The sequence below is a fragment of the Danio rerio genome, chromosome 6, assembly GCF_049306965.1.
Source record: "Danio rerio strain Tuebingen ecotype United States chromosome 6, GRCz12tu, whole genome shotgun sequence".
NCBI classification, from domain to species: Eukaryota; Metazoa; Chordata; class Actinopteri; order Cypriniformes; family Danionidae; genus Danio; species Danio rerio.
This window is the reverse complement of record NC_133181.1, coordinates 43,779,153-43,805,000: the sequence shown is the minus strand read 5'-3', so window position 1 is coordinate 43,805,000 and position 25,848 is coordinate 43,779,153. Positions and strand designations below refer to the sequence as shown.

The window sequence follows — 25,848 nt, the reverse complement described above, 5'->3', positions numbered from 1 at the left end:
CGTCATGGATAAAAAGGTCATCCTGTGGCTGGGAAGCACTTCATTCACAGGACATGCTTGATGAGATTTCATAGCTCCAGTTTGTTTTTACACAAGTTTACAGCATTTATACCTTCATTTAAACTGCTGTGTTTGATATGGAGGACCAAGGAAACACCAGAAGTGAAAGATTTGCAAGCCAAGTTGTTTAAAATGTAATTTCAGAAGAAAACTATGCGTTCAGAAGAAAACTATGAGTGACGCTATATTGAACTTTCAAATTGCTCTGATGAAACATCAAGTTTGGACCAAAGGACTGAAACAGCCTTTTTGAGCACTGGTCATACATATTTTGTTGATACTGTCTGTACTAATAAAACATTTAAAGCATATTTGACATTGTTGCATTTTAAAAACTGAATTGTTGAAGTTGTGAATGTTTTCAAATAAAATGTTTTTTCTTTTGTAATTTACAGTCTATTTGACCTTTTTACCATATTTACACTCAAGAGAGTTGAATAAAATAACAATATATTACACCAGGCGGTGTTAAATATAGTTACATTTTTTAACTCTGCCCAGAGTTAAAATTAACCCTTACTTTGGTGTCAATGTGCCAACCCTTTTGAAAGTGTTGATTTAACTCTGTTTTGAGTGGACCCCATGAGACACTTTCAAAGGGTTGAAATTAACACCCATAGAGTTGTTTTGGGTCCCCATATTTTGCTGTGTACTGCAAATTTTGTAACGGCATTTGTGTGACTCATCATTTTTAGAAATGCTTGAATAAACTCCACCACAAATACAACAAATAAATTGACTTGGTATTTTTGACTAATGAACTGTATTTCTGCTTCATTCATGTCTGTCTCTGTCACTGACTGCTGTTTATCTGACATGACGCAGTAGAAACAGACACACACTTGGAAACGGTGTGTGGGGAGAACCAGCTTATTTGCATTTAAAGACACAGGCTACAAAAAGAGCTACACAGTGCACAAAGCCTAAAATTGGCATATTCTGCATTGTGTAATAAATAATCTGAAAAGGATTTTGAGCTTAACTTTGCCAGCACATTCTGGAGACACCAAAGACTTATCTTACATTTTGTAACAGGGTAAAACCGAACCCCTTTAAATTACATATGAAAATCACAACCCAAGCTCATTCTGGAAACGTAGCCCCGCGGACGTTTCTGGAGACCGCGATTTACGTGGCCGGAGGTACGTAAAGGCCGCGTTAGTTTTTTTTTTTGAGCGAACGCTGCGCGGCGGTGTGGCCCCGCTCCACCCCTCCTCTTCGCACTCGCCGGCCGACGGCTCGCCTCAGAGTGGAGGGCTTTCCCGACGCAATCAGTTTGTCCGACTAGCTCACAGCGTTGCGTCGGCGGAGCGGAGGCCCCGGACGAGGAGGAGGAGGAGCCGGCTGCGGTGGACGACGACCGGGATCGAGTCCGGGGAACAGCGGGTTCTGGAAATCAGGTAAGACGAAAAATGGAATCTGAAAAATAGGGGCGAGAACGCGGCGGGATCCGAAAACGCGGTCGAAATCGAAGACAGGGGCTTTTGCTTTTTTTTTTTCTTTTTTTCCGATCCGGCGGCTTTTCGCGCGAGAACGCCACGGGCACGAACGGCGCGCGCTCCCCAGAGGCGCCCGCCTGAGACGCGGAAAAGCGCGCACAGCGGCCTCTCGCGGATCCGCGAAAACAAAAAAACGCTCGAATACGTACCTCCCGGGACGTAAATCGCAGTCCGCAGAAAATCAATTGCAATAGATAATTATAAACAGTTTTAACATTTGTACTTGATGCACAGGAGAGATTTCAATATAACATAAAAAAACCTTGATATTGCCAAACTTTTGAGTAGTACAGTAAAAGTCAAATCAATTTCACTTTTGCTCTTGTTTATTTCATGCCCGTTTATTCAGCAGCAGTCACCAGATTATCTGATTCTCTTTTGCAGCTTTCATGTACTGCAGCACAGATGTTCATCGTTCCAGACCACAGGAACCATTTACCGGGTTTCCAGAAGTATTGCTCAGGCTTTCTCCAGTTGATGTTGGCACAAATGGTTCTCCAGATCCCCTTTACACCCCACCTCCCTGGCTCCATCTGCAGCAGCACTCTCTCTGCATCTTAACCATCAATAATTGATTGAGTTTCTCTCTGCCCTGCTTTACTTCAGATTCAATGTATGTTTCGCCATCTCTCTGTAGATTGGAGGAACTTGTATGGTAAAGCTAATATTGGCTTACTTTGGGTTTGGCTTGGAGGCCGAGGGAGAATCAATTCCTGGTGATGTGTTGAATTCATTTGCTTTCCCAAGGTCTGTATTATCATCCTAAACTAAGCCTGTGCTATCTCGTTACATTGATTTCTCTAATGCATTAAATATTGGGGAACCACACCCTGAATGATATAAAGTCAAAGAGTCGGCTGTTTTTTTATTATTATTGTTAATTTAGTGTGTCTATGTGTGGTTCATTTTTTTATAATTAGATATAAAATGTGACAATATGTCAGAGATGACTCACTGTAGATGCAGGGGAAGTTCATTTAGCTCTCTCCATATTGGAAAAGGACAAAGGATCAGGATTTTTCAGGATTTTTACCAGTTTTTTTCAGGATTTTTTACCATTTTCAGGATTTTTACCAGTCCTCGCCTCTTTCTCTCCCCCTCTTGCTCTGGCTCTCTATACATGAAAAAATGCTGAGTGCTCAAAAGTGTCATGTCAAATCAAACCGTGTAAGGACATGTATGACCATGCAGTAGGTTTTTGTGGCATGTTAGTGGATGAATGAAGAAATTAATAAATTAAAAAAATAATAATAATAAATAAATAATAAAAAAGTGGAATCTACTCCTGAATTTGATGTATTTTCTTTTCAGTGGAAAGACAAATATAGTGGAAAATTAAATAAACATGCTATGTAAATTGTTTTGGGTATATAATGAGTTATCTTCAATCTATTATTTGTAGAGTAAACAGAGAGCGAAATTCCATAACTTTGAATGTCTTACTGAATAGCTTAAAGGGATAATTCAGTCAAAAATGAAAATTCTGCCATCATTTACTCAGCCTTCACTTGTCAAATATTTGAGTTTCTTTCATCTGTTGAACACAAAAGAAGATCATTTGAAAAATGTTGGCAAGCATTAACTTCCATAGTAATATTTTCCTAATTTGGAAAGTTCCAGCAAGCAGAATTGTACTATATAGCATCATCTCCTTTTGTGTTCGACAGAAGGTTTAAAGTACATGAGGGAGAGTAAAAAATGAGCTTTCATTTTGGGTGAAATAACCCTTTAACAACTAATAACACTTTAAACACTTTAATATGTACCTCTGCCGCCATGCTTGCCATCGTCATGGTGGTAGTATGTGCGCTTACTGGTGATGTGATGTGATGTGTTCAATTAAAATATAATTTTGCCTTGCTGTTTTTGTTTTCTTAGTAATAAACATGCTTTTACACTTTACTGCAGTTTTTAGAAAAGCTGTCTACAAAACATGGTGAGAAGCATAGCCCTAGACTGCAAGAACTAAGCAAATATAAGAATTAAGTTATTAAGCTTTTGTAGTACCCTATTAAATTGCGCTACAGTAAAAAGAATGTTTGATTCCTAAATCCTTTAGTTTAATTTAGAATATGAAAAAATCTCAAACTTTGCAAATAAATAAATAAACTAATCACAGATTGTAATGGCATTTGTTAAAACAACACAGAATAAGGCGTGTTAATAAAAGCAAATCAATAATTCTCATTCTCAAAGAATAAATCTTTTCAAAACATATTTTGAAGTGTCACCCACTGTATATAAAGCTATTTATTTTTGTTTATTAAATATTATGTCCATTTTTTGTAAAGAAACAATACAACATACATCACTTCTCATTTAATGTCTGTAAAGTGAGACTGTTGCATAACAACAGAAATTCAATGGACATTAAAGCTGTAAAGCCATTGTTAGTCAGCTCTAAAATCGGCACTAAAACTGAACTCTCTCAAATTCACACTATCTTTGCTGTTGATCAATCTGATTATAATACTGTTTTACTATACATAATTCAACAAAGCAACATTTTCAAATTAATAACAGAGGCTTCTGGTTATCTACAAAACTGTTAACTTGAGATCTAAATCTGCGGCAGATGGAAGCAGTCTGAAAGTCTGATTTAAATGTTCTTTTATTCAAAGAGTAATTTTATTTTATGGCTGGAAATGACACAGGCTTCTCCCAAATGATAATAAGACAATGTACAAGAGGCATCGGTGTAGAAAAAAATGTTTTTCAGCTTTTGTTTCTCTTCAAAACAAAAAATGGGAGTCAGAATTTGCCTGGGGTATGAATAATTTCAGACTTGACCTCATGTTTTAATTCAATTTTAATAATAAACTTAATGAAAAAAAACAATAGAAATGATTTTAAAAAATCATTATGGTACAGTGTTTCTGAAACTACACAATGTTAAATGTGATGCAAAATATCTATCACTGTTTCCTGTCCATGGATTGGTATAGCCTGAAAACATCATCGTGATCATTAAATGAAAATTTAATGTTGAATCTATAACAAATATTAATAATATGGTCACGTTTCCTCTGAACCATAAGCACATTATTAAAATGCAAACAAATATTTGTACAAGTTTCAGACATGCTAGACACGTTCATTTTACAAACATCGCATAAACATTGTTTTCTTCACTCCATGTAAGGCAATTAGACCAATCAGAAAAGATACAACACTGAGGGGCTGGGAGAGTGGAGAGAGGTGTGCTGTTCTGGGAATCAATCAATTGAACAACCATCATTTGCATATTCATCAAGTCGTCCCTCTTCTCTTGGCTGACAGATTTTAAACATTGAACATCTGCACACCTACTGATGAATAAACTGGGTCTCAGTTCAGTCTACATTACAGACCTTTTAACTGTTCCCAAAAGTCAGAACATTTTATGATGATGTCAGCTTGCACTTAGGGGTAGGGCTGCACAATTTTGGAAAAAAAACTACATCGCAATATTACATTTTTCCACGATACATATTGTGATATTGAGTATAATTTCACCAGATGAAATAAATGGCTCAATAAGAATTCCTCATTTTAGATTGGGATCATTTGATTGGGATTTTGTAGAGAAGTGCATGTGCATAAAATACACTAAACCAATCACAAGCGTTGATAAATGCAGTACAGCAAAGACACATATTAAATAAACAGTACTTTATGGATTTATGGAAGTCGAGCAGTATACAGTGCAAAATGTATAATCAAATGTAAAATGACCCAGTAAAGTCTTCATTGTATTTATACATTAATACAATTACAGTTACAAACATCGATTGCACCGATGCACACATTGTGATATCAATGCTGGAACGATAAATTGTGCAGCCCTGTAGAGAATGTATCAAAACATAAATGTGGCCCTGGACCACATAAAGAGTTATAGTGCACGGGTATAATTTTGGCAATAGCTAAAAACACATTGTATGGGTTAAAATCATAGATTTTTCTTTTAAGGGAAAAATTATAAGAATATTAAGTAAGGATCATGTGGATACATTGCTTACTGTAAATATATCAAAACTCAATTTCTGATTATTAAAGTGCACTGCTAAGAACTTAATGGATAACTTGTAAAACTGGATTTTCTAATAGTGTATATTTTTCAAATGTTGTCTTAGACTACAGTATATTACACAGTAACATAAAGCTCACTTAATCAACTTTCAGGTGATGCATAAATCTCAATAAATCTCTAAAATTGACAATTATAACCGTTTTTATGGTCCACACTGTAAAAAATATCTGTTAATTAAGTTTCCATACTTTGTGCTTTCTGTTTATTTACGGTTGTGAATTCCATTATAGGTTAAGCAGTGGCGCAGTAGGTAGTGCTGTCGCCTCAGCAAGAAGGTCGCTGGTTCGAGCCTCGGCTCAGTTGCCGTTTCTGTGTGGAGTTTGCATGTTCTCCCTGCGTTTGCGTGGGTTTCTTCCGGGTGCTCCGGTTTCCCCCACAGTCCAAAGACATGCGGTATAGGTGAATTGGGTAAGCTACATTGTCCGTAGTGTATGAGTGTGTGTGTGAATGTGTAGATGTTTCCCAGAGATGGGTTGCAGCTGAAAGGGCATCTGCTGCGTAAAAACTTGCTGGATAAATTGGCGGTTCATTCCACTGTGGCGACCCCGAATTAATAAAGGGACTAAGCCGACAAGAAAATAAATGTATGAATGAATGAATTCCATTATGATCTCTGCTCTGTGACATTGTCATAGTAGTTTGAGACAGGATATTGTATAAGAAATTATATATATATAAAAAACATGTTTGTAAAATAATAGAAAATGTATTATTATTATCAGATTTTTGCAGTATACAACGTCAACCCAGACAATATAACACTTCAAACTATTAAAATGTTCATAAAAGTCACCTTTTTCAAACTTTTAAAGGTGAAATGTTGCTGGAAGAAAGACCAAGGTCTCATACCGCAATTCTAAAGCCTAAATAAGTGGAGGGAAAACCCACTGAATCACAAAGTACAGAACAATAGTCAATTTACAGTTATTTTTTTACAGTGCAACTTTTTGGCAATACTTTTGGCTGTTTTATTTCAATTTTCATAAAAAACACATGAAAAAATACTAAAGTAATTTATAGCAAATACTGTACCACCCCAATTTTATGAAGTGTTGCTGTTTTACACGTTGAATGAATTGATCAAACCTTATTTGTACAAAAGTATGATTTTTTGGAAGGTGTATCTCAAACTCTACCCCTAACTTTAACATCCATTGGAGGATGAGCAAATTGTATTAAAACGTACAAATGAGATTATACAAGTAAATATGATTTACCCATTAACTCTTTTTTAGCTACATCATTATTTAGAATTAATTATTGTGAACTGTAATAAATACTGTAGAATACTTTAATTTTTACTACAGTAAGCTGATTTATTGAAGTACACTACATGTTCTTGTTGAAGTCTTGTTGACTATCCAAGTTTTAAGTACAGAAAATAATAACTTGACTTCTAGTTGATTATTTTGTATTAGAAGTGGCTTATATGAAAGGAAAAGGCATTTAGATTACATTTATTTTATCAAAATATGATCATCTCTTGATTTTTAATTATTTAAGACAGTAAGGTCTGGCTTTACTTAGACAAAAGTCTTGTCATTTAACAGAAATAATGTACAGTATACAATACTGCATAAAGTCAAGGTGCAGTGAAAAAAGAATTAGTATTGTGTATGACTGTATATGAGCTTGGAGGACTGCATCCAAAAATAACTTCACTACATAACTACATCTTAAATAACTTATTAAGTCATCTGGAATGGCAAAGAAAGCGTTTTTGCAGGACTCCCAGAGTTCATCAAGATTCTTTAGATCTCCATCTTACCCCAGACATGCTCAATAATGTTTATATCTGGTGACTGGGCTGGCCAATCCTGAAGCACCTTGATCTTCTTTGCTCTAAAGGAACTTAGACGTGGAGGCTAAAGTATAAGAAGGAGTGCTATCCTGCTGAAGAATTTGCCCTCTCTTGTGGTTTGTAATGTAATGGGCAGCACAAATGTCTTGATACCTCAGGCTATTGATGCTGCCATCTCTGCAGATCTCTTGCATGACCCTATACTGAATGTAACCCCAAAACATGATTTAACCTTCACCAAACTTAACTGATTTTTGTGAGAATCTTGGGTCCATGCAGGTTCCAATAGGTCTTCTGTAGTATTTGTGATGATTAGTAAGCAGTTCAACAGATGATTCATCAGAAAAATTCAACCTTCTAGCACTTTTCCAAATGATCAACTAGAAGTTGTTATCAACTAGAAGTTGTTGTCTTACAACTGGCGACAAGACTTTTGTCAGGTAGTGTATAGTTGTGGTAAAAGACTACAGTATTGGGCCATTTTTTTATATTACTGTTGTATAGCAACAATAAAATCACTACAACAGATTAATTAAAGTACACTATTATAGTATGGTTCACATACCTTTCTGTTTCAATAGCATAGATAAAATAAAATCTTTTTCTCCAGCTGCTTGACTGTTTCTTTAACTCATAAACCTACAGTGTCATCTAGTAAAGAGCATCTAAAAAAGCTCAGCATTTCCTCTTGACTGTGTGACATTATTAAACAATGGATGTGGGTTTGTCTGTTCAGAGTGTGAAAATACAAGACAGAGTCTTGGTAAAAGGACTGGATGTGTGAATGCCAGTGGGTCAGTAGCAAAGCCTGTGTCTGAGTGCTTACAAACGTGGCTGAAAAGCTCTGTAAAATATTAAAACACTCGATATCTCTGTCTTTTCTTTTTTTCTTCCTCTGTCAATCTTTTCCTTACATTCACAGGAACATGGCACTTGTGTACAGGTACAATAAAGGCCCCTATTATTCCGTTTCCATGGCCACATGTGATCTTTTAGATCTATGCATCACACAAATAGAGGTCATCAGACATTATTGATCAGAATTAAAGCTCTCTCCAAGTGGAGCTCACAACAACCCATCACTTATGATTCAAACATCTTCCATATGCGTATATGGTTCATCAAAGTCTGCACTTTACATTCATCCTCCTATGCGTCTGCCTTTTACTTCCCTGTACCCCTTCCTAGAACAGAGCCGGGTTTTAGAGGACCATTATTTCTAAATATAGAGCTCTTTAATGCATCGGTCCTTGATCTGGTACAACAGCAGGCAGAAAGGCAGTGACACCAAAGGCTGCACTGTTAAGTTCTCTCATTGTAAGGTGAGTCTCATCTTAGCACTCGCTTCTTTCCATCTTCATTATTAGAGCAATGAAGACGGATTTTACTTCAGAATGATATGGGATTCTCAAGTGAATACTTACAAGGATAGTATTTTTTTGTCTGTATAGTAAAAGACAATGGGGTCAAAAAGGACACTAATGCACTTTAATTTTCTTTATTTCTGAAGTATAATTGTTGATTATATATGGATAAAGTAATAATCTGAGCAAGTTCTATGGAGTGCCTACATTTTCCCCAGTTTTTTTTTTTTTTTTTACATATTTCTGGCTAGGTGTTGTTTAAAATGATCTTCCTGACAAATTTGCATCTCAAAGAGTTTAGAGATGCTGATTTAGGTCCCACTTTAATTACATTCGAACATGCATTGTTTGTCCACTCTTTAACATGTAATCAGCCTCTTTCGTTTCTCACCCTCCTGTACCTATCAGACTAGACAGAAACATGAGAGAAGAAAGAGCCAGAAAAAGAGTCATTAAATATGCAGTGAAGAGCAGCAGCACTTCAGGCGTAGTGAAAAACTCACTGCTGTCAGAGCTTCAGACCTGCCATCCACCGGGAAACACTTACTCTTTCATTCTTCCTCAACACATAAGCCAGTATATACACAAGCATCCGTACAACACTGGCTTTATTTTAGATATTAGATATATTAGATATTCTGTCAATTATAAATATAAATCACTCTTTATCTGTTACTAGTTCATGGTGTGTTACCTCATAAAAGATTAATCGTCAACATGCCTAAAGACACGGAGCGCTTTGATTCATTTAACAGTGCACTAATGCATACATGTGTTGAAGGAAATTTGACAAATCACCTGATAAACTCTCCATTGATCAGTACAATCAAACCATTTCGATTGATTTATATTATGACACTCCTAATTAGGTCTTAATTTTGAATGATTGGTTATTTATTTTTCTTCTAGCATATTTAAATTATGACCTATTGTAAGTGGTGTAAAGTAACAAATTACAAATATTCAAATTACTGTAATTGTAATTTATTAAGTAGTTTTAAAAATGTGTACTTTTACTTTCCCTTGAGTAATTTTTTGTGCAGTATTGGTACTTTTACTCCACTACTTTCCTTCAAACTGCAGTCACTATTTTTTTAGTCTATAGGGATTAGAAAAATCAGACTCCTGTCCAATCCTGTGATTCCTGTCTAAATAAATCACACATAAAAGGTAAACCGCATCATAATGAAGTAATCTCAAGACATGGGCGATTTATAATTAAAGCAAACTGTTTGGAAGCATTAAAAGTGTCCAAAAGAAGATGCTTAAAATCTTTACACTCATGGATACAGAGACTGTTTAGATGCATGTCACTGATGAGAAGATGATGGATGTTTACTTTATGTTGACTGAAATAGCCTTAAACACCCAGCATGTATAAAACATCAACATGACATCAAATTGATGTTGTACCCCAACATCCTGGGGACGTTGCTTTTTGTTTCGAAATTGGGTTAAAGTCAGAACACCACGTCAGGCCTACCTTAATGTCCAACGTCCAACCTAAAATCAACATGTTACAGATTGACACTGTTTGGACGTTCCCGCTGTGACGTCTATCATTGGTTGCCATAACTGACAAATAAATGTCAGTATTTGACGTGACTATAACATTGGTTTAAAATAGTGGCACGACGTTTGATTTTGGTCACTTTCCAACACAACCTAAAATCAACCAATTATCAACGTCATTTGACGTCATTATTTGACATGAAAATAAAGTTGTCCTTAGACGCTGGCGCTAGACATTGAATTTTGGTCACCTGCTGTCACAACCTAAATCTAACCTAACATTAACATCTTATGACGGGGACCAGTAGTGGGGCCAAGTCGGAGCACTCACTCTGGTCCCCTGGGCTCTGCACTGGTTGGGGAAATTATAAATTGAACCAAAACAATCTATAACAACTGGCTTAAGATTGGCAAACAAAATTTGGGACATTGCAACCTGCAGAACCTGTGTAGTTAAAAAAAAAACTTTGATGTTGTGTGCCTGCTGGGCAATAACTTAATGCACTACAGTATGTAACATATACACACATCCACAAAATCCATGTAAATGCATCTAAGTTTTTTTAGATTATAATACTTACTACTCACAACTCAACAGACACTTCTCTACTTGCACTACATTTTTAGGCAAGTAATGGTTCCTGTACTTAAGAATAATTTTTCAGTACTCTTTCCACCACTGCCTATTGTATACGCAAACTGTGTAATTAGGCACAGCACTTTACTTAACTATGTTGTAGAACTGCACACTTGCAGGCTGTTTCTGCTGAATCTTTTTTTTTTTTTTTTTTTTTGTAACTACATGCAGATCATTATTTCGTTCTGTAACCCCCAAGTGTAAGGTAAGGGGTTTTCTTGCCAAAGGTTGCCTGCTTCATTGGCTCTTTTCAGCGACATATATTTGCTGTCTACCCTAATGCAAAAATCCCTCTGTATATGTGAGCAGTGAGATGATAGGAAGCCAGAATTAAATTAGCTTTGAGTAGATCCTGGCATTTGAGAGATCTAAACCAGTGAAGCAGAGAGAGAGAGAGAGAGAGAGAGAGAGAGAGAGAAAGAGAGAGAGAGAGAGAGAGAAAGAGAGAGAGATTCTCTCTATGGAGAATATGGAGAATAAGACACTTGTGGATGAACTTCATAATTGTGGGCTTTTTTTATTGTTTCTGAGACACTTCTTCAGTATAGCTGTCAAAATGTTCCATTAAAAATTAACACCATGCAGGAAGGTAATTCTGTAGCTTTTAGAAGAAAAGCTGACCACAAGAAACAAGAAAGAGAAGGAAAACGCATTTCAGGTCTTCCCATTCTGGGTAAAAGTAAAAGATAAACACCATTAAATGTGAAGTGGGTAGTTTTTGTGCCACCAGTGCCTACATAATGACTGTTTACAGAAATCTCAGAGGGAAAACAGAAAACCTTGGCAGTTAGTGTGTTTCGGTTTACAATTTTGCACATTTTCTCACATCCACGTTGTGTATCATCCAATGTCAAAAAACAGGAAAAAAAGATGTTCATCGCGTATATGGTGGTTAATTGTTTACTTGAATCCCATTCAAAACGCAACAGTCCTCCTAGTGGAATAAATAAGTAACAACACCTCAAAGACGCCATACCTTAAAGACACTATACCAGGGGTGTCCAAACTTGGTCCTGGATTGCCGGTGTCCTGCAGATTGTAGCTCCAACTTGCTTCAACACACCTGCAGGGATGTTCCTAGAAAGCTTAGTAAGAGCTTGATTAGCTAGCCCAGGTGTGTATGATTGAGGTTGGGACCCTCTCCGGGACCGAGTGTGGACAGCCGTGCCCTAGAACGAATAGTGAATGCTCACTAAGTGGAATATTCAGAAAGTATTGATTTTAGGCTTGTTTGTGGAATGTAAAAATAAATAATAATAATAATAATAATAATAATAATAATAATAAATATGAATGAGTAAATTAAAATAAATCAATTTAAAGATATTCATGTTTGAAGGAGTAGTATACAGGATACATATTTGAACAGCAGATGGCAGCATTGTATTACAACACAGAAACAGAACGCTTGTCAAAGACGAGCATCAAGAACACGATTGGCAGAACATAGTGTCAGGCATACTTTGGGTAATAATCATTTGACGAAAAAAAAAACTTTAAAAATATGTTTTACTAGGCTTTGTAGCATTTTTTTGAAGGGGACACAAATAATACAGCCGAAATGTACAAATAAAGATATGTCCCTACAGTTAAAAATATGGTTTCATCATTATTATTATTATTATAGCGTAGAGACTACGTTATTATGATTATTCTCAGTTTTCTCAGGTTCAATGACAGCAAATTTTTCTTCAAAACTATTTATTGCATTGTTTGTTGTGTTGTTTACAGTCAACGGACTGACTCCTGAAGCAGTATAAATGTAGGAAAATACATTTTCCATACTGATAATAACTATCTTGTTTACATTACAGTTGTTAAATTGACCAATCATATTGTAAATCAGTGAGCCTGTAAAGTTCATCAGCTAAACAGCCACAACTCCAAAAACATTTAAAAAATTGTTCACCCCCAAAAGAATTGTCATTATCCCTTCAATAAAGCACAACACCCTTACCTGACACTGTACAGCTGATTGACCCTGCTCTGCCTGTTCCTCAATTATTTCTTTCCTCTTTGCCTGTGATTGATATTGATATTGTGACATTAGTATTTAAGCAGTCATTCTTATTCTCTAAGTCATAGCTGTATTTTCCTCATTTAAAGTACAACACATGTTTAAAGATAGATATTTTTTTCCGCTCCTATAACTCTGTGGTTAGTTGTTCTGTAAAATATAAGCAGATGATTCAATATAATGTTAATGTAAACTTTCTATGTGGATTTATTATATATTTTTATTATTATTATTATATTATTGTTGTTATTTTTATTTTTTGTAGTTTTTACTGCAAATGTCACACTTTCATAATGCTGCAATTGCTCATATAATGTATATGTCCGCCGCTGGTTATTGGCCTACTTCAAAACACTAAACAGAGTTTGTTGTCAACAAGTGTTTTGTCATTGTAAATGTAACTAAATTCAGCATGATCAATTATACTTTGATTGGTTTTAATAAGTACAGTTAGAAGTAATTTTGTTTAATTTTATACATAATGTTGATTGCTGGAACATTTCATCCATATTTTGACATTAATTTGTTATCTAAAAATTTAAGTAGACCATTTAGGATGATTCTTGCCCATAGAAAAATCCCATTTCTTTTGATGGGGTCTAAACACCTCACAACTTTTCTCTTTCATTCATTTTTTTCTTTCTGCAACTTAAGTATCTCTTGGCTCAATGAACATTTCACTGATCAAAGTAACCATTTGGCTCTGATCTTCTGAAGCCACCAATGCCTGTTTTGTTTGGTGCATTCAAAAAACTGTTCTTTATTCATGATTTAAATGTTTAATATCTCAAAGGGCAGCCAGGCTTGCTACAGAAAAGAAATATTTCACATTTCATTAGTAATCTGCGACGTGCTGTGAGGTTTGAGGCTGGTGAGGCACGACTCTTTCAAATATATGCACCCAGTGTATTTGCCAACTAACAATAGTGTTTCATTTATCATATCACCAATCTTTCTATACACAAGGCAGGTACATATTGGGCCAAGGAAGAATGTAAAATGTACAATTCAATAAGCCTCTGTAAAACAAGGTTGACGCTACAGACAGCCTACAAGTGACACAGCATCATGGTGGATGCGCGCTCTCGCTCTCTCACTCACAAACACACATGCAAGCACACACGCACGCACGCACACACACACAATTCGCACACTGTTCTTACATTTACTTGATAATGAAGTCTTTAAATGACTTGAATTACTTTGAAATAATTACGTTATCTTCTGTCCCGTCCTTTGAAGCAAGCCCTTTAGCACCAACATTGGCCGTTTATTATTTATTCACATTTTATTAGTGCAATAAGTCCAATTTTGAGAATTTGTAAACTGAGATATTTACATTATCAAATCAAATCAAATCACAATAAAAGTGATTTGATTTGATTTGTTACATCCAGGTTTTTGCAGTCAGTCAGAGCAACACATAATATAACAGACACTGCATCCGAAACCGCATACTTTCATACTATACATTACGCTAAAATCAGTATGCGAGCTGAGTAGTATGTCCGAGGTCGTAGAATTTTAAAATCAGTATAGCTGCGTCCCAAATGGCACACTATACACTATGCACTCATGCACTATGTACTTATGCACTTACACACTCAACAGGATAGTATATGTATGTAGTGTTGTCCCAAATGGCACACTAATGTTTTTTTACTAAGCGCAAATTCAAACCGTTTCCCTGATGACGTTTGCCAAATCATTGAAATAAATGACCAAACTATCAAATAAAACCTGCCGTGAGTATTGCCGCATTCACCATCGGGAGGTGCTATAATCACTCTCGTAGGAGAATTTTGCTTTCACCATCCAAAATAAACAAAGTTATTCAACATGTGCGTCCGATAGCTCCGCCCCTTCCGCTACGTAAGCAAACCTGCGGTCGTTGAGTGCGTGAAGTGTCCATCATTCCACACTTCATTTTAGCGGCTGAATGAGTGCATCATCCGGGTAATTGAAGTGCTCTTATTATTTTTAGTGTTTTCAGTGTGAACGCACTACTTACACTATTTATACTACAAAATGGCGTAGAATAGTGCATAAGTATGCGATTTGGGACGCAGCTTATGAGAGATGCACCCGGATGATTTCCCGTGAGATTCCAAAGTGCGCATCCCATGCATGCTGCGCTATCCCATGATGCTCCGTGAGCGAATTCATGAATGGGAGTGAAGCGACGCAACTGACGCAGGTAGGTCACATGACCATGACAAAATGGCGGATGTAGTATGTCGAATTCCATTCATGCTTCTTACATTTATACTGTATAGAACAGAAGCTGCGTCCCAAATGGCACACTATACACTATGCACTCATGCACTACGTACTTATGCACTTACGTACTCAACAGGATAGTATATGTATGTAGTGGCGTCCCAAATGGCACACTAATGTTTTTTTACTAAGCGGAAATTCAAACCGTTTCCCTGATGACGTTTGATGGTTGCCAAATCAGTGAAATAAACGACCGAATTATCAAATAATACCTGCCATGAGTATTGCTGCATTCACCATCGGGAGGTGCTATAATCACTCTCGTAGGAAAATTTTGCTTTCACCATCCAAAATAAATAAAGTTATTCAACAATTGCGTCCGATAGCTCCGCCCCTTCTGCTACGTAAGCAAACCTGCGGTCGTTGAGTGCGTGAAGTGTCCATCATTACACACTTCATTTTAGCGGCTGAATGAGTGCATCATCCGGGTAATTAAAGTGCACTTATTATTTTTAGAGTTGTCAGTGTGAACACACTACTTAAACTATTTATACTACAAAAAGGCATAAAGTAGTGCATAAGTATGCAATTTGGGACGCAGCTATACTTTTCTAACGGCCGAGTAGTACGTTTAAATTCAAATGCAGTACCTAGGTGTTGTCGGACGCAGCCAGACTCCTATGGAACTTAACTTTACTTCGTAGAAGGAGAGCAACCACTAAACAAGAATAACACGGGCGCCCTCTTCAGTGCAGCAGAGCTACTGCCTGCCTTACCTCATGTCTTTTCAGTGTGGCTTTATGTCAGATTCTAACACTAAATAAGTGATAGGTATTCGTAAAATGCATTACATCATATGCAGCGTGAGGACATATAATAAAAATGTCTACAATGTATAAAAAAAAGATTTTAATAAAGCATTATATTGGTAGCATACACTGAGTGAGCAAAAGGCATGCCCTCAACCCAGGGGATTGCGCAATCTGACCTAAGGCACAGCTCGGTTCTGCTTCACCTTGCTTCCTACGCTGTTATTAAACAGGGAATACGCAAATTACAGTGATTTTAATTATAAAACGAATTTAAATCAATTCAGTCATACAGAAATTGCATTTAAAACACAGATCAGTGGACAAATATTTATTTCATCATTATATATACATTAGTATCTCGTGATGGCAGGTAAGGATGATGACAGGTGAGGCATTGCCTCCTGGTATACATATGAAATGCTTAATGACTGGCTGTTGAATTCTTTAAATGTAATCCACACTAGAATGCAAACAAAAGTAGGGTGCAAAGACCTTCGAAATGATCTAATATACAATATGCAAGTGATATAGAACTCTAATGAGATATAAACCTGCCCAGAATTAATTAAAACTTTGTGTGGAGAAGAATTTTCTGATTGTGTACTTTAGAATAATCATCAACCAACCAGAATCAAACCTTTGTCAGCCCTATTGTTATTTTTAAAGGGATAGTTCACCCAGAAAATAAAATGACCTCATCATTTACTCTCCTTTATGTCTGTTTAAACCTTTCTTTCTTTCTTTTCTTTTCTTGTTTTCTTTCTTTCTTTCTTTCTTTCTTTCTAAAAGTTTCTTGTATTTTATTTAACACACAAGAATTCATTTTGAAGTATGCTAGTGGGACCCAGCAACTTAATTAAGAGAGAAAATAAATGACTATCACAGTCAATGGGTCAACAACTAGCATTTTTGTCCCAAATACCTTCTCTTGTGTTCAACAGAATGTAGAAACTCGAGTAGGTTTTGAACAAGTGAGGGTGAATAAATGAAATCTACTCTGAATTTTGAAGCAATATCATTTGAATGTGACGATTAAACACATTTACCTACAGACTAGCTTTTCACTCTGCCCTTTAGTAAAAAATATAAAGAAATCAAGAAAACAGAAGGACATTGTTGTGTCAGATTTGCTTCCCTGTGTGTAAAACACTGACGTAATAGCTGTGAGGTGCCAAGTATATCTTTCAAGGAATGCTGATTGAGTTTGTTGCTTAATTGTGTATTTTTTATTGACTATGAGTCTAGAGAAAATGTGCCGAAACAAACTGTACACACACACACATAATAAGGTGTTTGCATTGTATTATAGTGATTGCACCCCATTGTGTGTGTGTGTGTGTGTGTGTGTGTGTGTGTGTGTGTGTGTGTGTGTGTGTGTGCGTGCGTGCGTGCGCACATGCATGTGTGTCTTCTCACTGACACACACAGTGCCAGTTTCCCCTGTTGAAGCATCTCCATGGTGTTCATTCACTCAGTATCTCTGGGTTTGGCTGGCAGAGGAGCTCAACACTCCTTCACAGACACACACACAGGCTGATGCTCCATCCGTTTCATCAATGTGCATGGTCATATTTGCTCCGGTAAGAGCTCTCTTTTTGAACTTTCTGATTTCTGTTTGAATTTTCTAAATCAGCTACTGTATTTACCATGATGCACGATTATACCACTTATCTTAAATGTAATTTAGCTAACCTAAACTATGTCACTTGTTAGCTTTTATTTATTTTCAGTCTTAATATAAAAAATATATATATATTTTTTTTTTGTGTATACATGGGGTGGAATTTGTCAGGAACAAGGTAAAGTGTCAAGCGAAAGTAAAGTTTTGCTAATAAGTGCCTATCATCTATAATATGCCTATCAGAATTAATGTTTAATTATTAGCAGCTCTTTGGGGTCGCAGCATCGGCTCGCTGTTTGTAGTCTCTCTTGCTTGAATAATTCATCTGTTCTTGTTGAAATGTGCAAAAGATCGATGCCATCCAGCTCTTTGACAGACTTTAATGTGAAATCTGAGCTGAGAGAAATGCAGAATGATTGCCTATGTGTATTTGTATTGTGTGTGCATGCAGATATGTAAATTTGAATTAATTTGAGCCTACGTATGAGTGTGCTTATGAGTGTGTGTGAGCGTGTGTGTTTCTGGGTCTGCTGGCAACCCCTGGGTAACCTTTGCATAATTCACTGGATCTCATCAGAGACTCATCAAAGAAGCTACCTTTTTTCTTTATTCTGTGTATGACATTATTAAGTTATAAAGATGCCCTTTATGTGTGATATTTATTATGCACATCTTAGGGCTTGCTTAGCTGTTTTGCCTATTAGGAGAAAGGCTTAATTTTTAAGAAAATTCTCCATGCACTTTCTCTTTGAAACACACACAGACCCACACACTCATTACCTACAGTCCATATCTCAGTCTGTATTTAATTAGTATACAGAGTGAAGGCATTAAATCTTAATTGACAGGACCTGCTTCCTTTCACCTGCTGCATCATAGTATCAGAAATAGCAGAAGAGAGAGGAGAAAATAGCAGGAGACTTGGAACGCTGCTGAAAATAAAGAATTGGCACTTGTCCAGTAAACGTCCTGCCCTTTCGTTCATTATGCCAAACCAAAATCTGAACTGGTGGAAAAATATTCAAATCGTGTCAGACAAACGTGTGACTGCCGGGGGTTAGTGCACTTTAAAGCAACTCCGTCTAATTTTGCAGCATTAATTGTGCGGCGGTTGGACGAGAGGTCATTTAAATTGACCTTAAATCAGAAAACTGGAGGATAATTAAAGAGGGATGCTTAAACGTTCAGTGAGGTTAATTTCTCTTGACTTTTTTCTGATGAAGTAAAGCTTCTGATGTCAAGTCAAGAGAGCACTGGCTTTTTTTTTGTTGTTGTTGTCTTTCATCAGGGCTTTACGTTAATCATTTGCTTCTCTTTTTTATTCCTCTACAGCTTTTTGCTGTTTTAGCATTTGCAACATGTGGCGGATATTCTGGCCAGATAATGGTTAAAGTAGAATGTTTGGACAAAACCCAAAACAACATCAGCATTAGTTTCAACTACCCCTTCAGGCAAGTGCTTACAATTATTGTACTGCATTTTACGCTATACTCTAATGTGGAATGTTATCAGATGTCTAGTCAGTTGGTTTGTTTTTGGATTGATTTTGTTTCAGATAAGTTGAATGTTATCACTCAATTCAATGTGCGTTATTAGTGGTAATCAGCTGATAGATAAGGGCCAGTAAGGGCCTTCTGCACCTTCTGGTAGGCTCAGAAGGCTGTTATCATCCATTCACATTGTTAATCAGCTATACTAATAGAGAACACTCCAGATCCAGATCTGTTTTTACATTACTGTGACGGTTGGGTTTAGGGCAGTGTGCAAATTATACATTGATAATCAGAGGGGTTTGACGATCAGGCTTTGTGTAATACATGCTTCAGTCATTTATGTATTTATTTTTAATTACATTTATTTTATTAATAAAACATATTTAGGTTTTCAGTGTATTGAGGGACATTTAGCACCCATTCAATTGAGTGATAACATTCGAAGAGGGTGTTTGATTTAATTTTTGGTTTCAAGGAGTCATAAATCATTTTTAAAATGTCAGACTAATTAGATAATGAAAGTACACTGTGAAAAAAAATCTTCAGTAATCAATTTGTGGTGGGATAATATGAAAGAATTAATTTTGCTTATTAGGTTTTACTCATTTAGATGGATTGAACATAAAATAATTAATTTGTCCCCCAAAAAACTAGTTTGAACGAACAGAAAATATATTTTTGAGTATAGTGTTAATGGTGAATTTAGTATTATTTTTGTAAATCCAAAATATAAAGATATACTGTATTTCTTTGCTCTTATTAATGTAATTCAAATTACCTACTTTATGTAATGTGTTAATACACTTTTGGATTACATTTAGATTACTTTTTGCATAATTTAGTTAAAAATTCAGCGACGAGGATCACAAATTAATTTGCTTGAGATTTTTTAATATTTGTGATTTTAAATTTATTGTAAATACACTTACAATATGATACACATCTAAAATGTCAAAATTAGAATTAAACTAAATCAAAATTAGTTTAGAAAGGAAAGCTTGAAAGAAAAATAATAATAAAGGAGGAACAAATTCTGAATAATTCACTGTCATTGTTTTTTATGTAATCCATAAAAAAAGTTGTTAAAAATTTGATAAAAAATTGTAATCTGATTGTAATGTTTTTTAAAAAAACAAAGTAGTCTGATTATTGTACAACCACTACACTACCTGACAAAAGTCTTGTCGTCGATCCTAATTGTAAGGAGCAACAAATAATACTTTGACTTCTAGTTGATCATTTGTAAAAGTGGCAGATGGTTAATTTTTTTCTGATACATCATCTATTGAACTGTATCTCAATCATCACGAATACTGTAGAAGACCTATTGGAACCCTCATAGACCCAATATTCTCACAGAAATCAGTCAAGTTTGGTGAAGGAAAAATCATGGTTTGGGGTTACAATCAGTATGGAGGTGTGCGAGAGACATTTGAAGACCTAAAGACATTTGTGGTGCTCATTACATTACAAATCACAGGAGTGAGCACATTCTTCAGCAGGATAGCGCTCCTTCTCATACTTCAGCCTCCACATCAAGGTCAAGGTGCTCCAGGATTGGCCAGCCCAGTCAACAGAGATGAACATTATTGAGCATGTCTAGGATAAGATAGGGGAGGCTTTGAAGATGAATCCAAAGAATCTTGATGAACTCTGTGCTAGAACGCTTTATTATTAAGTTGTTTGAGTCATTGCAGAGATGTATAGATGCAGTCGTCCAAGCTCATGGGAGTCATACACAATATTAATTCTTTTTCCACTGAAAGTTAACATTAAATTTTATACTGTACATTGTTTCTGTTAAGTGACAAGACTTAAGTAAAGTAAGTTAAGTCAGACCTTACTGTCCTAATTAAATCATTTAAATTATTTTGGTAAAATAAGCATAATCTAGAGGCCTTTGCCTTTCATAAGCCACTTTTGATACCAAATGATCAACTAGAAGTCAAGATATTATTTGTTGTTCCTAAAACTTAGATAGGCGACAAGACTTTTGTCAGGTAGTGGATATTTAATTAATATGATTGTACTATGTCCATTTTAGCAACAACCTGTTGTGATTAAACATATAATCTAAATCCATTATTTGAGCTATACAATAAAAGTGTAAATTCCTATGTTTTCCCTTTACAGATTGCAACAGGTTCACTTCACTGCTCCTCTGTGTGAAAAAACCAGGAAAGAGACTCTTTTTCTGGAAGGCGATTATGCTTCGTCCGCGCAGTTCTTTGTCTCTGTGTCAGTCCTGGCTTTTCTCTATTCCCTTTTGGCCACTATTGTTTACTTCTTCTACCAGAACAAATACAGAGAGAAGAACAGAGGTCCAGTAGTTGTGAGTGCATTTCAGAATATCTGTGAGAAATGCCTGCCATTGGAAGAAAAGGAGAGTGCTGAAAAACTCAATACAGTTTAATTGAATCATCTTTCTGCTTCCTCTTCTTTTTTTCTCTTCTCACAGGATTTCTTGGTGACTTTAGCTTTCTCTAGCATGTGGCTAGTGAGCTCAATTGCCTGGGCTAAAACTCTGTCTGGGGTAAAAACGGCCACTGATGTGCACCAAATCATGCTGTTAATGTCTGCATGCAGAGCCCAGGAGAACACATGTGAGGTCCTGCAGGAACCCATCTGGACCAATCTCAACATGTCTGCTGTGAGAGCATCCTTTTTTTTTTGTATTTTCTATCGTAATGGATAGGGAAAAGAGAAAAATGTAAGGGAGTCATTATTGCATATTACCATTAAAGGGATAGTTCATACAAAAAAAAAAGAAAGTTCTGTCATTATTTTCCCAACCCACACCTCTTCAAAAATCGATTGCAATTTATTTATTTTGTTAAACATAAAAGAAGATATTTTGAAAAATGCAAGAGACCGCTGAGACCGATTGACAGCTTTTATTTTCCTTCTAAGAAAGTCAATGTGTCCTTAATTCAATATATCTTCTTTTATGTTGTGCAGAAAAAAAAAATCATACTTGAAACCACTTGCGCAAGGTAATTTGAGATCATTTTTATTTTGATGTAAACTAACCCTTCAAGAAGTTTAAGGTAAGTGAGAAGTGAATAACTTTATTTAGCAAAGATTGATCAAATTGAACAAAACTGACAGTTAAACATTTTTGATGTCACAAAAAATTGGCTATTTCAAACAAATTATGTTTAATTGCACTTACTATTTATCAGAAACTCCAAAAAAACAGAGCTCAGAGCCAGTTTCAAGTGGGTGGCACTTGACCTCCTAGTTGGCAATACAAACCTGGGGTGTTTATTTATTTATTTAATGTCTTGAACATGGCACAAGCTCAATATTGTGCTTGATGAATGTCTACACCTACCCCAACCCTAAACCTAACCTTACAGTAACCTGATAAGTTTTATTAACGTCTATACCTACCCCAACCCTAAACCCAACCTCACTGTAACCTGTTGTGTATTCAGCCTGATCTCACGAGAAAACGTAAGTATTTTAGTTTAGTGGCTAATTCGTACGAATTCGTACGAGTTCAGTCGTACGAAATGGTACGATTTTAAAAAGGAGGTGTGGCACCTGACCCCACCGCTAACCCCAACCGTCATTGGGGGATAAGCAAATCGTACTAAATTGTACGAATTAGATCGTACGAATTCATACGAATTAGCCACTAAATGAAAAAGTTACGAATTGCCGTGAGATTGTGTTGTGTGTATTATTAACGTCTCCACCTACCCCAACCCTAAACCCAACCTTACAGTAACCTGATGTGTTTTTTTAATGTCTGCTCCACCTACATCACCTAAATCCAGCCTATACTTAAAATTTAATCCCTCCCACTTGGAGGTCTTCGGGCAACAGTGATACCCAAGTAGGTATTGCTGCAGCCAGGACACCTCCAAGTGGGAGGGATTACACCGCAAGTAGGTTGGGTGACCTTCATATGGGAGGGACTTTAAAAAAATGTAGCAAGCTTTCACAAAAAATAAGCGACAGCTGTACACACTGTTTATAATATTCTGGTGAAATTATGTGGTAAGTCATGACAGTATACGCTTGGTGTTAATTTTACTCCAATTTAACTATTTTATTGCATTTTTTCAAGATAATATACAAACTTTTAAATGCATAAGATAGAAGTCCTATTTTACAATTCCAATTCTTTCTTGTCTGCTTTCAGGCCTTTGGTTTTTTGAACTTCTTACTTTGGGCTGGTAATATCTGGTTTGCCTATAAAGAGACGGGTCTGCATAAGTCTTTCCAGCGGTATCCCTCCAGAACGCCCTCTGAGAAGCGCGGTAGCTTCAGGCAGTTCAGTCAGACCAGCTTTGATCAGTCCGGAGCCGGTTTTGGTCAGAGGCTCTACAACCAGGGAAGTTTTGACTTGTCCAGCGGAGGCTTCAGTCTCCCACAAACCAGTCTGGGACAGCCGATGCTGTACCGACAGATGGGGAGTCCCACATCCAGAGGCCCTCTCATATTTGTTAATGAGATGTGAGACAGAAATACTCAGTAGTAACACAGGTAATTTGTCATTGTGCATTTATATTTCTATCATGTCATATACTGTATTGTGACAAAGATATGTCTTTACCGTAGCTATAATTAAGTCCTGCTGAATTATAAACTGATATATTGTAGTATATAACCTCTTTTTATCTTTAAATCTTTTTATCTTTGCATATAAAGAAATAATTTACCATTTCAGATGTAATATTTTGTGATATTGCTCCAGTATTTGTATGGCGTTTAGCATAGCATACCTATATTCAAACAGTCTATATTTTGTGTTTAAATATATCAAAACATATTTCAATTTTTAAATATAGACTTTAATTTGAAATGGTGTTTTTGCATTTTCCAAGGAACTTATTGATAAATGTGGTATACTATATGTACTATTATATATGTTACTATTATCTTTGTTTCTGTCACTGAATAAAAAAAGTAACTGACGTTTAGCCAACAATTCTGACTTTGAAGCTTTGATTGGAAGTTTATATCACACGACTCTTACTTTTTCTAATAGCTGTGATTTTCCCAACTCAGGCTCATTCTGATTACGTACTCCTATATACATTTCTGAAGAGAGCAAAATACATCCCGAGAGCTACAGTAAAAAAGCTACGTTTTTTTGCAGTTTTTGTTTTTCCAAATCCACTAGAGGCCGCTGTGTACGCTTTTTCAATTCTCAAATATCTCTCATGTGAGTGCCGTTCACATCTGCTGTTCTCACATAAATCCACCACAGGCTGCTGCCAACTGACTGATTTACTGACTAACCAACTGACCAATCCTGCTAAACTCCCCCTTCCCTAAACCCAACCGCAGTGTTTTTAAAAAGCAATCCAGAAAAAGAAAAGCTCTTACCTGATTTTTACCACATTTTAAGATTTTACAACATTCTTACCCTGTTATTTACTTGTTTATTGCAGTTTTTAGCTTTTGTTTTACCTGCTTTCTGGAACCGTTCTTTACCTGACTTAAAACCTCTTGTCGCAGTCAACTCCGCTCTGCGTCTCTAGTCCGTCGACTTACATGTTGAACTACCCTGCAGGCACAGGGCATCAACATAAATTTATGATGTTGTACCTCAACGTCATAGGGACGTTGGATTTTGTTTGGAAATGAAAATCAGGTTGACATCAGAAACCAACGTCAGGCCGATGTCAATGTTCAATGTCCAACCTAAAATCAACCTAAAATCAACTAAATATCAACGTCTAATTATGTTACACCTTGACGTTGTGTGGACGTTACCACTATGACATCTATCAGACGTTGGATTTTGGTCATGTTCTAACACAACCTAAAATCAACCAAATATAAACATAATTTGACATCGTTATTGGATGTTAAAATAACGTTGTCCTTAGATGCAGGCTAACCATAGAATTTTGGTCACCTGACGTCATGACCTAAAACTGACCTAATATTAAGATCTTATGATGTTGTGTGCCTGCTGGGTGGTAACAGCAGGAAAGTTGTCCATATAAAAGTAAGCGGTCAGCTGGTGGGCAAGAATAGAAACAGCGTCATACCACTCCATCGCGTTCATATGAAAGATGAAATGCAGCCATACGTCGCTCAGGCTACATAACTCGTGATCTCCAGAAATGTACATAGGGTTAAGGTTTCAGAATGAGCCTATGTTGGACTTTTTTTTTTGTGAATTTCATCTGTACATTTCAGTTTTGATTTATAAACTCAAAATTATGATCTCATATTGGCAAAAACAATGCGTTGCAAGACATAAAATCAGTTTTCTAATTGATTTTAATTAATTTTCTCATGTTAAGAAGAAGAAAATCTGAATTAAGAGAAAAAAAGTTACAAATGACCTGATTGATTGATTGATTGATTGATTGATTGATTGATTGATTGATTGATTGATTGATTGATTGATTGATTGATTGATTGATTGATTGATTGATTGATTGATTGATTGATTGATTGAGTCAGTCAGTCAGTCAGTCAGTCATTCAGTCAGTCATTCCAAGGTAGAATCTAGCTTTTATATGGCAATGTTAAACAAAATGGTGTTATCAAACTACCATGTCCAATTTCATACTATTTATCTTATTTTACAGTCTATTGTTTTAGTTGTCTGTATTTTTATGCTCTACTCTGAATAATGATTATTTACCAATGGATGTCTGGGAAAACCAAAAGGTTTGAGACAGAGAATGACATGAAACCCTGTAGATCGAGGATGATGTCCAGTCAGAGACCTTTTTAATGAATCATTTGGTCAAACCACACACTGTTCA

The 25,848-nt window shown here is 36.1% G+C and overlaps 1 protein-coding gene and 1 long non-coding RNA gene across 4 annotated transcripts in view; both read left to right on the top strand.

Annotated features, from left to right (window-relative positions):
- Nucleotides 1-446, top strand: part of LOC137495887 (uncharacterized) — a 2,853-nt gene extending 2,407 nt beyond the window's left edge. Inside the window, exon 5 of the long non-coding RNA XR_011015867.2 lies at nucleotides 1-446. This exon is cut by the window's left edge and continues 91 nt beyond it. This is a non-coding gene — a long non-coding RNA (uncharacterized lncRNA).
- An 8,228-nt stretch (nucleotides 447-8,674) lies between these two features.
- On the top strand, nucleotides 8,675-24,047 carry synprb (synaptoporin b). Of its 3 annotated transcripts, none has more exons than XM_073952650.1 (6): nucleotides 8,675-8,754; nucleotides 17,423-17,574; nucleotides 18,948-19,066; nucleotides 21,242-21,440; nucleotides 21,567-21,758; nucleotides 23,259-24,045. In XM_073952650.1, the coding sequence occupies exons 2-6, from the start codon at nucleotides 17,551-17,553 to the stop codon at nucleotides 23,574-23,576; spliced, it is 852 nt and encodes a 283-aa protein (XP_073808751.1). In that variant the 5' UTR covers nucleotides 8,675-8,754; nucleotides 17,423-17,550; the 3' UTR covers nucleotides 23,577-24,045. The 3 variants fall into 3 exon arrangements, with proteins under 3 accessions (XP_073808751.1, XP_073808752.1, NP_001004532.1); XM_073952651.1 differs by lacking the exon at nucleotides 8,675-8,754 and adding an exon at nucleotides 15,573-15,670; NM_001004532.2 differs by lacking the exon at nucleotides 8,675-8,754 and having other exon boundaries at nucleotides 17,464-17,574; nucleotides 23,259-24,047.
- The last annotated feature ends 1,801 nt before the right edge of the window (nucleotides 24,048-25,848 follow it).

Bases quoted from the DNA above. Each gene is read 5' to 3' on its own strand.
- synprb (NM_001004532.2), top strand. From the start codon at position 17,551: ATGTGCATGGTCATATTTGCTCCG. The intron at 17,575-18,947 runs GTAAGAGCTCTC...ATTCCTCTACAG, and splicing joins GCATGGTCATATTTGCTCCG to CTTTTTGCTGTTTTAGCATT. The intron at 21,759-23,258 runs GTGAGAGCATCC...GTCTGCTTTCAG, and splicing joins CCAATCTCAACATGTCTGCT to GCCTTTGGTTTTTTGAACTT.